Raw genomic sequence first — 14,323 nt, 5'->3', positions numbered from 1 at the left:
TATAATTGGTGACATATCATTTGAAAAATATTTTCTAAAAGCCAACATCAAATATACAAGATATTAAATCCTTGTGGCAAATGAGATTTTGGACAATGTAAATATAACGGACCTGATTGTGTGCATAAAAAACCCAAAAAGTCATAATAATAAAACCTACAAACAGATAAGTATATCTTTAATAATGAACATGTTCAAATCTAAGAATGTGATAGTGACCTCTGATACAATGGATATTTAATTCAGGGGTGACTAAAACTTTTTTTGCATAAATTTTCTATGTTCCAATACCGTAATATAACTCTGATTGCTCCACAGTCATACTCCCTCTCGGTTCTTTCACTCAAGCATACACACACACACACACGCACAAATACAGCAAGCAAGTTAAAAAAAGTAAAGTCACAAACATATACCATATAGGCTAGTCTCTGGTGTCCATACACTTGACAATTAATCGGTTAAGTATAATGCTACAGTTAAACATTTTGAGGCGATCTCAGTTAGAAATGCCGGTACATTAAAGCTTACATTTTTCTGGGGATGATGTGGATCGGTTATAGCAATGAAAATGATGAGAATGCCAAGAATATAATGTTGTTAAGAAAGAACAAAGAGACAAAAAAACACAGAAGTGACCGGCCTGGCTGTGAGTTTTTAAAAGCAGCACATGCTACATTTTCTTCAGAATTTCAGACAGGTACCCCTGCGGGCACAGAGGGAAGGAAAAGTCAGGGAAAGAGACAGAAAGCAAATGTTTGTGTTGATAAAACCACAACTCAGACAGAATATTTGTAGTTCCATCCTTTAAATAAAAAAGAAAGAGAGAGGGAGCGTCTTTACGAGCGTTTTGTTTTCTAGACGGCGTTTCCCTGAATCTCAGGCTGAACATTTTGAGGTTCTGTGCTGGGGAACAACAAAACATTTACAATACTGCTCAAAAGAAATGTTAAGGCTCCGCTCCGGAGAGAGATACAATCCCAAATATCCTCCATTGTAATGTTGAATTGAAATTATTTGTCAGCCAGATGGTAAAGTTTTCAAAATATGCTTCTAACATTTATGCTTCCTACTGTCACAACCTTGCACTATTATGTCTACGCATACAGAAACTCTCAGTGTACACATTCCTTCAACAAAGTAAAACACCCCGGACATGAAAACCAGGGCATTAGAGAAGTTCTTTTTTCTTCTGATAATATAAAATACAACTGGCCACACACAGATAGCAGACATTTGTCAATAAAGTGTTGTTCACTCATTAAGATTAACCAATACAAGCACTTAACATTTCTCCAACACACAAACCACAAAGTGAACAGTCACTGAATATCAGCAGCATGTTGTCAAGAGTTTCAAAACAGACGTGCAGATAATTATACTTAGTTAAGAATGCGAGTGGTGGGGTAGCGATAGAGATTTATAAGGCTAAAAAAATACAGAAAAAAAACAAGAAAAATATATATTATTGAAGCGATTCGACCGGTGGAACTAGCTTCATCCCTGCACTCATCTTAAAGACTGGGAACCAGGAGCAATGTGGCTCAAAAGTTTGACGTGGGCCAAAAGTCAACACAATTAAATAGAAAAAAATATTAGTTTTCAATTTCTTAATGTCCGTTTGTTTTCTTTTTAAATCTAAATTTCAGTACATCCGTCCGAGCACAACCGTTGTTGAGCGGGAGGGTTTTCAGAAGCCGTCTTCTTCGGGTCACTACTGACGATCCTGAGAGGAAAGAGAAATAAAAACCAAGAAATTATCAAATGTGATCGATCAATATCACATATTACAAGGATCAATACAGCTAGAAGTTTCTCATCTGAATACTCAAACAGGACCTAAAGTAAGGATATTAACATGTGGTTCCTGTGATCTGATCTCTAGTGGACAGCTCTTCACTGGTGTGAACGCTGTCAGATCAGATATAGATCCGATCACGCCAGACCACTTTCAGAGGTGGTCACACACAGACACTTCTGAATGGGTGAATAGCAATCTATACTGTAAAGTGCTTTGAGTCGTCATCAAGACCAGAAAAGCTGCTATATAAATACAAACCACAGGGACATCGGACACAGCAGTGTACTCAGACTGGGTCAAAACAACATAACTTGGTGTTTGTTAACAGAAATGACGTGTTTGTTAGTATAGAGCAGGGAGATGTGATCCTATCTGAGATCCACACAGAATCAGAGTTGTCCACTTGTGATAAGATCACAAAAACCACATGTTAACACCAGGTGTTCATTTGTTTTCATTTCTTAAATCAATAAAAGACCTTTTTCCAAGGGAATATTCCATGGATTTTGATGAGAACATCACAGCTCATTGCTTTTAATAACTAATTTTGATTTTATATACGATTTTACATAATATATTTTCATATCTGTATCTACTAACATTCAAATATTCCGTTTAATTTTCTCATCTCATCCACATCACCCAGCCCCACCTGACAGAGGAGGAGAGAGAGATATAAGATATCAGACTTTACCTGATCGATTCGGGATCTGCTCTGTAATGGGACGGGCTCATAGCCCTGTTAGAAATAAACAAATTCAGCGCATTATTGAAATGTCACATAAATAAAACTCATCAGTTTTAATACTATAATCTTAAAAAGATAAAAAAAAATGGATTTAATCAATGACTCAAACACAAAACCAGGCAAGATGAAAAGAAAGCTTAGAAATAAGGGACTGTAGGGATATTATTACTATTGTTATTGTTGTCTTCCCTTTTGTAGAACAACACAGTTATCTGGGCTTTGTAATCTTGAGTTATAAAAAAAGAATTGTTCCAGTTCAATATTATTACATTATTTGGAAATATATCTTTAGTTAAGAAAAAGGTCCAAAGAAGGTTATAGTCTTGTTAAAGTCCCTAAATATTCACTTATCCTAACAACAACGTGTCCAGAGACTCAGAGAGATCTTACCTTCTTCACCACATCCTCCTCCTCCTGCTTCTTCTCATAGTGGGAGAAGTCATCAAAGATGGAGGTGGTGTGTTTGTACTGCGCAATAATCTTGAGCACCTGCTTGGCTTTCTCCAGAGGAACCTCTTGAGTGTCACGTGAGTTGGTGACTGGCTTGTTGTCATTGTTTTCCAGGCGAATGTGACGCAGCTGGCTATTAGGCACATCCTTAACAAACAACCAGTTCACATCAAACTTGCCCTTCCACTTGTCCTGTGCCCAAACGCCGGCGCTGGTGCCGTAGTCCACAGGTGAGCGCATCTCCGCCACACCGCAGAAATGGCCGCTGCCGTTAACACTGTACAACAAGTAGACAGGACCTTTAGAGTTCATCCCTCTGAAGGCTGAGTCCAAGCGCTTGTTGCCGTGCTCCGTGCTGCACCAGATCGAGTACTTGATGGAGCGGTGGATGTCGTCCTCAGAGTAGCTCTTGATGATGAACACACGGCCGTTCTTCAGGTTCCAGTCAAACTCCTTGGGGTTGTAGCTGTGGGCCGCTCGAAGCTTCTCCAGCACGGGGTGGGAGTCTAAGCCCGGCTCCGGAAGCAAACCCCCGCCCCCTCCACCTCCGTTACCAACACCGCCGCCGTTAGAGGAGCAGCCGCTGTCCATGGTTCCACCACCATAGCACATGTTGCGGTTGCGTGGGGCTATCCAGCGGGTTTGAGGTGTTGGAGCAGAGTTGTGGTTCTGGTAAGACTGCTGCGGAGGTGGAGGACCCTGCATGGTCATCTGCTGCACGAGGGACTGGGCAGACTGTATGGATTGTTGAAGGGGAGGGAGGAGACTGGGAGCATGGGAGTGAAGCTGTGGCTGATGCTGATGCTGGTGCTGCTGTTGGTGGTGGTGGTGATGGTGGTGGTGATGGTGGTGGGGGGGCAAAGGAGGGACCATCTTGGTCACAGTCCCTTTATTATCCCATGTATCAATGTCCAAGCTGTGTTTGATGGGGGGTGGAGGCAGAGCTCCTCCAGGGATGGGTGTGCCAGGCTTGTTCTTGGCCTTCTGCTGCTGCTGCAGCTTGGCAGGTTTACTCGCTATAGCGGCCCAAGATGTCGGTTTCTGGGGGGGCATTCCGATTGGTGTGCCTCCGTTGCCCGTGGCAACAGCTGCAGCCACACTGCCACCTCCACCGATCACAGAGCCGGCACTTTTCACACCAGAGCCACCTCCTGTCACATCCCCACCTATTTTTAGGCCAAGCATGCCCTGGTCTAGGCTGTTCATACCCGGAGCCTTGCTCAGGGTGTCACTGTGGAAACCCGTCTGCCCATCAGGGACCAAGGTGCCTCCTAGAGAGCTGGGCGGGTAGCTGTAACTCCCTCCATAGGCGGAGCTCTGAGTCTGCTGGCCCTGAGAACCACTGGTGCCCCAGGTGGAGAAGGCCGGGTTCTCTGGGAAAAAGTTAAACCTGTGAGGATAAATACTGCTGCTGAGCCCCCCCGGCTGCCCAAACACTGTGTCGTGCATGAAGTGATGGTCTCCATTGTTGAGGGGGGCATAGGGTGTCAGGTAGGGAATGGGTGGGTCACCTCCAGTGGACCAAGGAGCTTCACTGAGAGGGTAAGGAAATCCAATGGAGGGGGCATAGTAGCTGGACAGGTAAGGGTCTGTCATGGACTGATAACTGTTATTCTACAAAACAGAAGATATATCATTTGTTAGAGCAACAGAATGATTGGAAAACAAGATGTTTAATGATCCAGATGTGTTCCCCACCTGGTTGGACTGGCCGGTGAGATAGGGCTCAAAGTCATTGTCATGGACCGTGTCCTTCTGGTGGAGGGAGCCATTCTGCACTGAAACTGGGAAGGCTGCAAAAAAATCATACTGGTGTCAAAGCTGCACATGAGCATTTAAACCAACTCAATGCAAAGTCTGTGAAGAAGCCTTAAATATCTGCAGTTTACAGTTCATCATGTTACGGCCTCTGCACCCGTACTCAAACCTGCAGCCAAAGAATCCATTGGTTAACATGATTGATGTGAAGTAGAACATTTAAAACATCCTGTCTAACGCAGTGTGGTCGTCTGCTGGATAAATGTAGCTTTAGGGCGCGTCAACCTTTTGAAATGTGCAAGGTGTTTACAATGTATAAACGATTTGCTCTTACAGGGATGTATGTTTAATCACGATATGTAATGTAGCAGAGCCTGTGTGTATATCTGTAGACTTGTTTGGGACTTGATCTGTTGACATAGACATTATACATGAATCAGCACCGTGCAAACGTTTTTAGACATATGGATTTTTTAGGTATGACGCAATTCACAAGTATATTCTGCAGGGTGAGGACAAACCAAAACATACACCCATACTTATTAAGATCTCCCGATAGAGCCGCGGTCTCAACATCATGGGAGTCAGTGTAGTTACATGAAGAGTCAGAAGAAACAGAGACTAAAGAACAAACATCAAAATACACACAGACAAATACACTCATGTGAGTCTGGGAAATTATGTCATTTTTTCTTCATTTTCTGCACATTTGAGGGATTATTCTATAAATAATCATATTTTAGTTTAAGTGGCAGAAGCTCAGGTCAGAAATGGGAAATTTTCCACAACAATAACACAACCCTGAGCCTAAAGTTTAGGTCCACAACAAAACACTCTTCTTACTATTATTTTATTATGTTGAATTTCCACCTACCTCATTACATTATCTATAAATGCAAACAACTGCGGCTTTGTCTTTTTTCTTGTTCATAGTTTGTCATCTCTTACATGTCGTTCTATTATATCTAGTACTTTACTGTGTATGATTTACTTAGGGTGCATGTACAGTTTTTTTGTACATTTTCTATTTATTACATTCGTTTGGCAGCTAATTAAATCCTTCGTATCTTCTGAAGTGTTGCTCTAACAATCATTTCCCAATTTGGTATCAATAAAGAGCATCAATGCATCTAACGTGGGTTGTGAGCTGGTGCAGAAGGTGCGTGCGGTGCTGAACACGGTGACAGATCGATTCCACTGAGCCATCAAGAGCTCGGCTACATGTTGTTGTTCTTACCTTTGCTCGCATCTTGTCCCTTCGATGTCTTGGTTGTATTGAGGAGGAGGAGGAGGAGGAGGAGGGATGCATGTGGAAGGAGGAAGATAAAACACAGAAAGCCTTGCATGGGTCACGGGTGTTATGGTATCACATCACATATTCACCTGACATGTTTTTCACACTGTGCTGCAGAAAGGCAGGAGGACTGTAAGAGGCTAAATTATGTGTTGTGGTCACTGTGGTCGCCACTGGGAGCTGTGGTCCAGGGCCTCCGTTATCCACCAGCTCTCCAGCTAACCTGCCTCTCAGCTGGCTAACTAGCTAGCTCACTAGCTGGCACCGTCTTGAGTGGGTTGAACACATCGCGCATCTCGCCTCCCGGTGCGGGGAATTCAATTAAAAAATACCCGCAAACCGAGCGTGTGTGCCCGCTCCTCTTCTCACCTGTGGGTCGATACCAGCGGCAGACATCGTTCATCCGCCGGGTACGTGTGCTTCAGCCCTGGCGAGACGTTGAGTGTGTCCGCCGTGTGAGAGGCTAATCACCGGAGGAGCTGCTCCGCGTCACTTTGCTAACACGCTAGCACCGCTAGCCGCAGCAGCAGCAGCCGTCAGCCGGTGACTGCGCTCGGGGCGGACGGTTCAGTTTGTCGTGGCGCTGCTGCCGCTCCGCGCTGCCCTCTCAGCATCAAACCCGCGGCTCTTCAGTCCGCTCCGCGTGACGTTACAACACGACCAGCCTCGGTGGCCCTGCTCTTTGCCCCAATGGCAGCTGCATCCGGGTTCTCGAATGCGGAAGTGACGACGGAGGCCCAATACGACGCGTCCGCTGCTACCTAGCAGCAGCAGCAACAGCGCGGGAAATAACATGCAATAGAATAGTTGTCAGTGGTTCTCAAATGGGGGGGGGGGGTGAAGGCGTACCTGAGATTTAAAAATCTTTTTAAATTAGCATCCATTCAAAAATCCTTTAGAAATAATAAATACTCAGTAAGTGTAAGTTCATATACTGAATTTTATATTTTGACCTAACCTGGCACACGTCACATCTTTATAATGATCCCAAAAGAGGGCACTTTAAGTTGATCATTTTTTTATGTGCACAAATTAATATTAGTTATTTGTTAATTTGTATATTTCCAGATAGTTCAAGAGAGACCACTTCAAATGAGAAATATTATGCACATTGATGGAGTTTTAAATGTTTTGTTGATGTTTTTTCAAATGTTTTGTGTTGAAAGTGTGTAGTTACAAAGTTTAATAAATGATAAACTGATGGCATAGCGCTGTTTATTACATATTTTTTTTCACCTAAAATGCTTTGCGCTGGTTAGGGCGTACTTAGCTGAAAATATATTTCACAGGGGGTTCATCACTGGAAAAAGGTTGAGAACCACTGTGATAGTTTATACTAAACCACACTGTGGTGTTAAAGCGAAATTTATAATGAAATACACTGTGGTGTTTCAGCTATATTTATAAAAAATAAACTGTGATGTTAAACTTAAGTTAACATTAAAATACTTAGTTATATGATTTATTAATATGCTCAAACTAATTTAAATAAACATCACTGTTTTATAATTCAATAATACACTGAAATGTATATTTTTGAGGACAACATCCCAATTACACTTCCCAAACTTCTTGTTGCCTAAAAACTGCAAAAATGTTTAGATTGATCATTAAATCAGTCACCAGAAGAAATAGATATGTAAGTTGATTTTCAAGTTAAAATCCAACAGATCCTTCTCGTCATATTGGAGGATGGGCTTCTAAATTTCCGGTCTGTTTGTTAAACTGACCAGAATTTGATGACCATGGCCAAAACACTCAGTATTGTCTATATATAATAAATAATCATATAATATCTATAAGATGAATAATATTAGGTTGTTGAAGTAGGTCACAGACTCTCTCTGTCTTTTACTAATTGTATTGGCCAGATAGTGAAACAATTAACTGAGAAATTAACATCCTTAATGAAAATAACCATTAACTGCCCTTGAAAATCACACAGACACACATGGAATATGTCCAATAAGATGAGTTACACAAAAACGTGTGGTTTGTTGTAGATGTGGTTTATTTCACTGAATTATATATATCTACATATATCTTACTCTACAGAACTCGTGGTTACTTTTTCTAACTGAAATGACACAGAAATAATTTATACATTTTACATAAGAATCAGCTTCTTATTTTCTTTAAGATAACTGTGTTAAACCCAAGCACCCGCACACACACACACACACACACACACGTTCAGATTAACAGCCCTTAGCACTAGAGGAGAACACATCATAAATAGATATATGTATTTTCTACAGTGTTATACTGGAAATTCTCCTCTGGACAGTGTTTTATTCACAAACAGACTGAAGCTGATGCACGATGAGTCTTCAAAGTTGTTTCATCTTCTGACTCGTTCCTTTGCTGCTTTTCCCAACGTCTTTCTTTAGAGGTTATTTATAATCTGGACAAAATTAAAGAAACATTTAAGATGTTGGACAAAATAAAGATGATGCAAACTTTCACTGCTCAACTGGAGGCTAACAGGAGTGATACCTACCCATCAAGTCCAGTCTTTACTAGAAGAACAAGTGAGGGGGTTTGGATGGATGATGAAAATCAGCATTGAAATTAACTATAATTATAAAATGGGCAAAGAGGGACACAAATAAATACAAATAAAGTAGAAAAATATCAACAACAACAAATGTAAAATAAAGTAAACATAAAAAATGGAATAGAGTACATGTAGATCTTAGTGAAGAACACAAAGTCATGCTTCTTCATCATTGATTAAAATGAATTAAATGATAAAAAAATAATTAATTAGACAAATTACTGATAATTTTGATAATATGTTGTCTCTTGTGTGTGTGTATCTCATTGATCAGGATACTTACAACTGTCTTCCTCTTCTGAAAAAGTGCTGACGACATAGCAGCCGTAAACAAATCCCAAGAGCTGTGGCAACCAATACAAAAAAGCATATTAGTTAATCACATGAAAGGAAAATAACTTTTATCTTTTTTTATTTTATCTAAGCACAGTGATCATTGCAAAGTACATTCTGTTTATTTAGAAGGATCCCCATTAGCTCTACCCTAAGACAGAGCTACTTTTAGTGGGGTCCACATTTAAGACATACATACCAATATCAAACATTTCAAACTTACGTTACACTATAAATATATGTTACATAATAGATCTAAAAAGTTAATATACATAAAAATAGTGATCATATAATATTACAGGTATCAAAAATAAATGTAGTGGTTATGCAATATTACCTTTGTCATGATATAAAACACTGATATATACAATTCCATAGAAGTGAAAACTGTAAACCATGTAAGAGAATACTACTCCTGTATGTACAGTACATGTATTGATATTGCTTTGACAGAGTCTTTGGACAGGCCTTGGTGATCCACACAGAGGCTGCAGGTTTGGCTGAGGAGCTCTGCTCACTCATCACCACCAGACATCAGGGAGATGAACCGGAGCCGCTCTTACAGATTCGACTCTGTGTTCTACAATTTACATTTGCTGTCGCTAAGCAACAGTCCATTCCTGTGTGTGCAGATGTATTCTCATTGATACCAAAACACTATTAAATGGTGCATAAATAGGCTTTTTGATTTACATTTTAAAAGCATCGTGTAGTAATTCTGTTGACACTTTTACTTGTTCAGTGTTTCACAACGATATCACACAAAGCTGCTGTGATGAATGAGTCACGTAGGCGGATACTCACTGATGTGAGCAGCTGGACGATGCAGTGCAGGATTTCTATGTACTGGTACTCCAGCCAGCAGCTCAGCACCGTGGTCAGCTCAGGGTTCTGCTGGTTGTCCCACCCGGCCGAGGGAAGGCCCTCGCGCTCGCAGCCCGGCCCGTTGTCCTTCCACCAGGAGCGATGTGACGACACGCCGAGGGTCAGGATGTCGCTGTCCTGCAGGGATCAACCAGGTTGAAGCATTGAGAACGTTTCAGCTTCAGGTTCTAACAGATGGTTCAGTGTCATTAGACCGTGTGTGTGTGTGTGTGTGTGTGTACAATACAACACATGCACAGGATTTCATCAAACTTGGTGGGAATATTTCTTGGGTATCTCAAAATAAATCACTTTTGGAGCTGATTGGTCAAATGAGACAAAAAGTTGGTTTGAAAAACATATTTTACACAGGTACATGTAACTTACTGTTTTGGAACTTAGAGCAGAAACACACTGTACAGTCTGTTCATTGTGTGTGTGTGTGTGTGTGTGTGTGTCATTGGTTGTATGGGTGTGAGGCAGAAGAAAGAGCTGAACACAGTGTTTAGACGCTGTGTGTAGCTGTGTGAGTCTCTAATTATGTGACGCTCTCGTGACCATTAGACTTACCTTTGAAAGTCCTCCCAGATCCAAGTAGAGGCAGCTCACAAAGACATTCCAGCCGATCCACAACAGCGTCCAGAGCAGGTACTGAGCAAACAAACACAAAAACACAACAGAACAGAGACCATGAATGAAACAAATTCTACAACACTGTGTGACACGAGGCCCAGGTCCCCAAGATAAACCTGAGGTGTCATATTATGATTACAACCAGTGAAAAGAAAATCAAATATCTATGTTACACAAACTGTTTTTTTTAAACATTAATCTGAATGTTATTGGTCACTACTTCAGGCCTCTATACATACTATCTCTCAGTTTAAGACTGGCACTAAACTATTCAACCGTAATTAAAGTCGTAAAAAAATACAGCACAAGCAGCTTCAACTGGTAAACCTGCCTATACATCTAAATTACTACAAACAGTGAAAGACATGAAGAATAGCAGATCATCACCAGGGTCATTTTACTGCAGAAACAAGAGTACTTTTGATACTTTAAGTAGAATTTACTGATAACACTCCTGTATTTTCTCCTAATATTGTGAATGCAGGATTTTGAGTTGTTGTATTGTTATTTCACTTCAAGTAAATTTTGTCTTACACCCCTGACGGCATCCTTTTGTTCCCAGTCTGTACGCTAAGCAAGATAAGACTTAAGCTCTAGTTATGTACTGCACAGATGTGAGAGTGGTATCAGTCTTCTTAACAAAAAAGCTTATTTGTCAAAGGAGTTAAGTAAATAAGTAAAAAAAAGCACAAAAATCCGACCGTTTCCTTACCACGATGACGTATCGTGGTCGGTACTGGACTGTGCCGAACAGGCCCAGGATGACCACGATGATGTGGAAGAAGTTGATCATGATGGGAGCCCACTGGTAACCGAGGAAGTCGAACACCTGCCTCTCCACAGCTGTCATCTGGGGGGTGAACAGGAGTAGAGACAGAAACGATGAGTTATAAAAGAGCAGTTTATGAGACTGTTTTTTATTTTGCTCAGGCCTGACATAAGGTTGTTCATCAGAAGCCAAGGCCACTGAGCCCCGGGGGATGAGGCAATAAGAGTGGGGTAATGTCCTCTGGGGGGGGGGGGGGGGGGGGGGGGCTTCATCAGTCAGAGATGAAGAGGAAGGGGGCAGGGTGGGAATCAGAGGGTGCAGCCACTCATTGTAGTGGCTATGGTGGTTTTGATAAGCACCTGCAGCTCCAACAAGCTTAATTTAAACAGATTTCATTAAAAAATCATGTTTTGTCTTTGCTGCAGGATCCGTTACTTCCATTGTTGATTCTTCTGAACTGTCAGAGTAGAGTGAAAAGGTGGATATAGTTCTCCACAGCCCAGTATGACATCATCCCATTGCTTTGCTCTTCATCCGAGCAACAGTTCAAAACCCCACAAATGTTCAGTTTGATAACAAGCAACAGAGAAAACCTTCTCTAGAATGAAAAAGTTAGAGAGAGAAAGGCGAGGACTTAAAAAAAAAAACAACAACAAAGGAACTTTCTCATGAATGAAGCACAGCGCTCGTCAGGAGCTGGATTCATTTAAATGCAGCTTTCACATGTTGTTCGGTTGTTTCCGGCGTTGCAGGGAGGACAGACTGATGTGTTTGGGTCGAAGCATCATGCGTGAGGGAGAATAAACATCTTACCAGCTGCAGACAGCAAAGGAGGACCAGCATGCATCTGGCGGAGCAGCAGCCCATCTTCTCCGGGAGGATGATGATGCTGCTGCTGGCGAGGATGATGTGAAGAACAACACTGAAGAGACTGGATCCCGAGATGTTCTCAAAGCTTCAGATCCATTTCCAGGCGTGTGGGAGAAACGCACGGTGCACTTCACCTCGGCAGAAAAACACGCAGGGCCGTTCCTGCGTGGAAACTAGAGGGGAGGGGGAGGGGAGGAAGTATGAGGGGTGGTTAGTGCCACACCGCTGAGGAAGGGGGAAACCCTGAAGGACAAAGGCAGCTTCAGAAAGTCTGAGATGCTCAGTGAAGCTCCAGGAGCTGCTCAGGCTACATCTTTACTTCTATGTCTCTAATGACCGGAGGTGGGAAGTAAAGAAATACAAATACGTTGTTACAGATTTTTCAGGTGTCTATTCTTTACTTGAGTATTTATTTATGTGATTAATTATGTGTTACAAATATCTGCACTTTTGACCTCCTTATGTTTTCAAAACGGGCTTGTTCCTTTTGTTTGAATGCATTTGAGTGGAATAATCCAATTTATATTTTTTATTTCGCATCATCAACCAGCGCCTTTCACACATCATACAGATTTGAACCTAAATGGACATTAACGAGAAGAAAAGACAATTCCTGGTTTTGTATCTATCAGTGACAATCAGGCACAAACATGACGTTTAAGAGGTATCAAGATGCACAGATACGGCAGGAAGAAAACATGTACATTTTTTATTTTGTATTTCATAGCCTGTACTTTTATACTTTTACTTGAGTCATTTTTAAGTGTCAGTACTTCTACTTGTGTAAATAATGTGTATACTTTTACCCCTTCCGTCAGTGACCCTGCAGGTATATAGGGCAAAGCGAGTTCAGGTGTACACAGGACGTATTTGGTTGAGACCCACAACCAAATACCAACTGATAGAAAAGACAACACGTGTCAGCAACATGTTTTTGACTAAACGTCTTATTCTGTCGCTGTTCTTATGGACGGTCTCAATCCATCCTTCAGAAACCCATGTGCCGTAACTCTTCTCCTTCTTCGCGTGGCACGGATTGACCCTCATACAGCAACACCGTCGTCTGCTCCCTGATAGGTAGTTGTTCCTCCACAATGCTCCACACTCACCAGTAGGTGGTGCTAGTGGTGGAGGTGCAGGCTTCAGAGGTGCGAGTTACAAGGTTTGGAAAGAAAAGAATAAGATAATCCTGGCCTACTTCAATATGGGCCTACTATATACTATATACTACACACACACACATAAAGAAACATGTGTATATGTACATACTACATGTGGCATTCACATCATATAATATAATTTATATTAAATATCAATTAATATCATGTCACAAATCAAATAAGATCCGATAAAATAAAATAAAACTAAATAAAATATAGAGGCAAATATAAATTAACATCAAGTCAGAAATAACAAATATACAACTGTTAGATTTAACTAAGATAAAATATACAAGCAAATAAAAATATCAAGTAAAAAATAATACAATTATGAAAAATACCAGTTAAGATAAAATGAAAGATAAACACAACTATGGTTAATAAAATAAAATTAAATTCTTCAAGTCAATATCAATACATCATGACTCTAAATGATTCTCATCAGCCTCGGGATTGAACTACAGGCGGAATAACGCGCCTGTAGCTGGGGCTGATGAATCCTGCTCCTCATTAGGGCGACGTGGTCGCACTTCCCTTCCCTTCCAAGAGATGGCGCTAGAATCAAAAGACGGACTGGTAATTGGGGGGTCTCCAGCTCTGCCCGTGTCACATGGAAGCACAGTAGCTGAGCCGAGGGGACGCGAGCGGAGATGGAGGGGGCTTGAGGGACTGTGGAGGAGCTGGATCTGACACCGGAGCCTCGGCGGCGGCTGCAGACGCACACGGTCTCCCCTGGAGGAGGAGGCGGCGGAGGAGCGCGGACTGTTTTTAAAAAAAAAGACGCGGGGGTCAGGAGGATGCCACATGCAATATGCTGCATTCCTGCCCGGTGAAGCCGCAGAAGAAAGACACGTTATCGCCCGTGATTGACGATGCAGCCGGGGAGCGGAGCCTGGTGCGAGTGGCAGTGAAGGAAGCGAGCCGGGCAGACGATGCTGCGCCTCCGCAAATCTCTGAGCTGAGTGAGTACACGGAGGCTGCGGCGCATTTGTGCCCGACAGGGGCTGGAGGGAGGGAGGGATGGATGGAGAGGAGAGGAGAAGTGAGGGGGGTGGGGGTCATTTCATATGTGCCTATACATTCAGA

At 42.0% G+C, this 14,323-nt stretch overlaps 3 protein-coding genes across 5 annotated transcripts in view; 1 reads left to right on the top strand and 2 right to left on the bottom strand.

Moving 5' to 3' along the window:
• Window positions 1-161: 161 nt before the first annotated feature.
• Window positions 162-6,778, bottom strand: ythdf1 (YTH N6-methyladenosine RNA binding protein F1). The gene is made up of 6 exons (XM_062391923.1): window positions 6,421-6,778; window positions 5,995-6,022; window positions 4,698-4,792; window positions 2,940-4,613; window positions 2,496-2,540; window positions 162-1,726 (listed from the first exon to the last, which is right to left on the bottom strand). The coding sequence occupies exons 1-6, from the start codon at window positions 6,445-6,447 to the stop codon at window positions 1,715-1,717; spliced, it is 1,881 nt and encodes a 626-aa protein (XP_062247907.1). The 5' UTR covers window positions 6,448-6,778; the 3' UTR covers window positions 162-1,714.
• Window positions 6,779-8,062: 1,284 nt separating this feature from the next.
• On the bottom strand, window positions 8,063-12,258 carry nkain5 (sodium/potassium transporting ATPase interacting 5). Of its 2 annotated transcripts, XM_062392259.1 has the most exons (7): window positions 12,021-12,258; window positions 11,151-11,288; window positions 10,376-10,456; window positions 9,746-9,943; window positions 8,892-8,952; window positions 8,552-8,626; window positions 8,063-8,455 (listed from the first exon to the last, which is right to left on the bottom strand). In XM_062392259.1, exons 1-6 carry the CDS (start codon window positions 12,072-12,074, stop codon window positions 8,571-8,573), a joined length of 588 nt encoding a protein of 195 aa, XP_062248243.1. In that variant the 5' UTR covers window positions 12,075-12,258; the 3' UTR covers window positions 8,063-8,455; window positions 8,552-8,570. The 2 variants fall into 2 exon arrangements, with proteins under 2 accessions (XP_062248243.1, XP_062248244.1); XM_062392260.1 differs by lacking the exon at window positions 8,552-8,626.
• A 1,537-nt stretch (window positions 12,259-13,795) lies between these two features.
• Window positions 13,796-14,323, top strand: part of si:dkey-70p6.1 (uncharacterized protein LOC570575 homolog) — a 14,163-nt gene continuing 13,635 nt past the window's right edge. For both annotated transcript variants that reach the window (XM_062391187.1, XM_062391186.1), the window contains exon 1: window positions 13,796-14,199. The gene's annotated coding sequence lies outside the window, so the exon portion shown is untranslated. The remainder of the gene's footprint in view (window positions 14,200-14,323) is intronic.

The sequence above is a fragment of the Platichthys flesus genome, chromosome 7, assembly GCF_949316205.1.
Source record: "Platichthys flesus chromosome 7, fPlaFle2.1, whole genome shotgun sequence".
NCBI classification, from domain to species: Eukaryota; Metazoa; Chordata; class Actinopteri; order Pleuronectiformes; family Pleuronectidae; genus Platichthys; species Platichthys flesus.
This window is presented reverse-complemented; position numbering and strand designations above follow the sequence as displayed.

Excerpts from the sequence above, each read along its gene's own strand:
- ythdf1 (XM_062391923.1), bottom strand. The coding sequence starts at position 6,447 with ATGTCTGCCGCTGGTATCGACCCACAG. Across the intron at positions 6,023-6,420 it reads CCGCTGGTATCGACCCACAG|ACATCGAAGGGACAAGATGC; the intron begins GTGAGAAGAGGA and ends AATACAACCAAG. Across the intron at positions 2,541-2,939 it reads AGGAGGATGTGGTGAAGAAG|GGCTATGAGCCCGTCCCATT; the intron begins GTAAGATCTCTC and ends TATTTCTAACAG.
- nkain5 (XM_062392259.1), bottom strand. The coding sequence starts at position 12,074 with ATGGGCTGCTGCTCCGCCAGATGCATGCTGGTCCTCCTTTGCTGTCTG. Across the intron at positions 8,953-9,745 it reads TCGTCCAGCTGCTCACATCA|CTCTTGGGATTTGTTTACGG; the intron begins GTGAGTATCCGC and ends TGGTTGCCACAG. Across the intron at positions 8,627-8,891 it reads TTCAGAAGAGGAAGACAGTT|TTAATTTCAATGCTGATTTT; the intron begins GTAAGTATCCTG and ends TTATAATTATAG.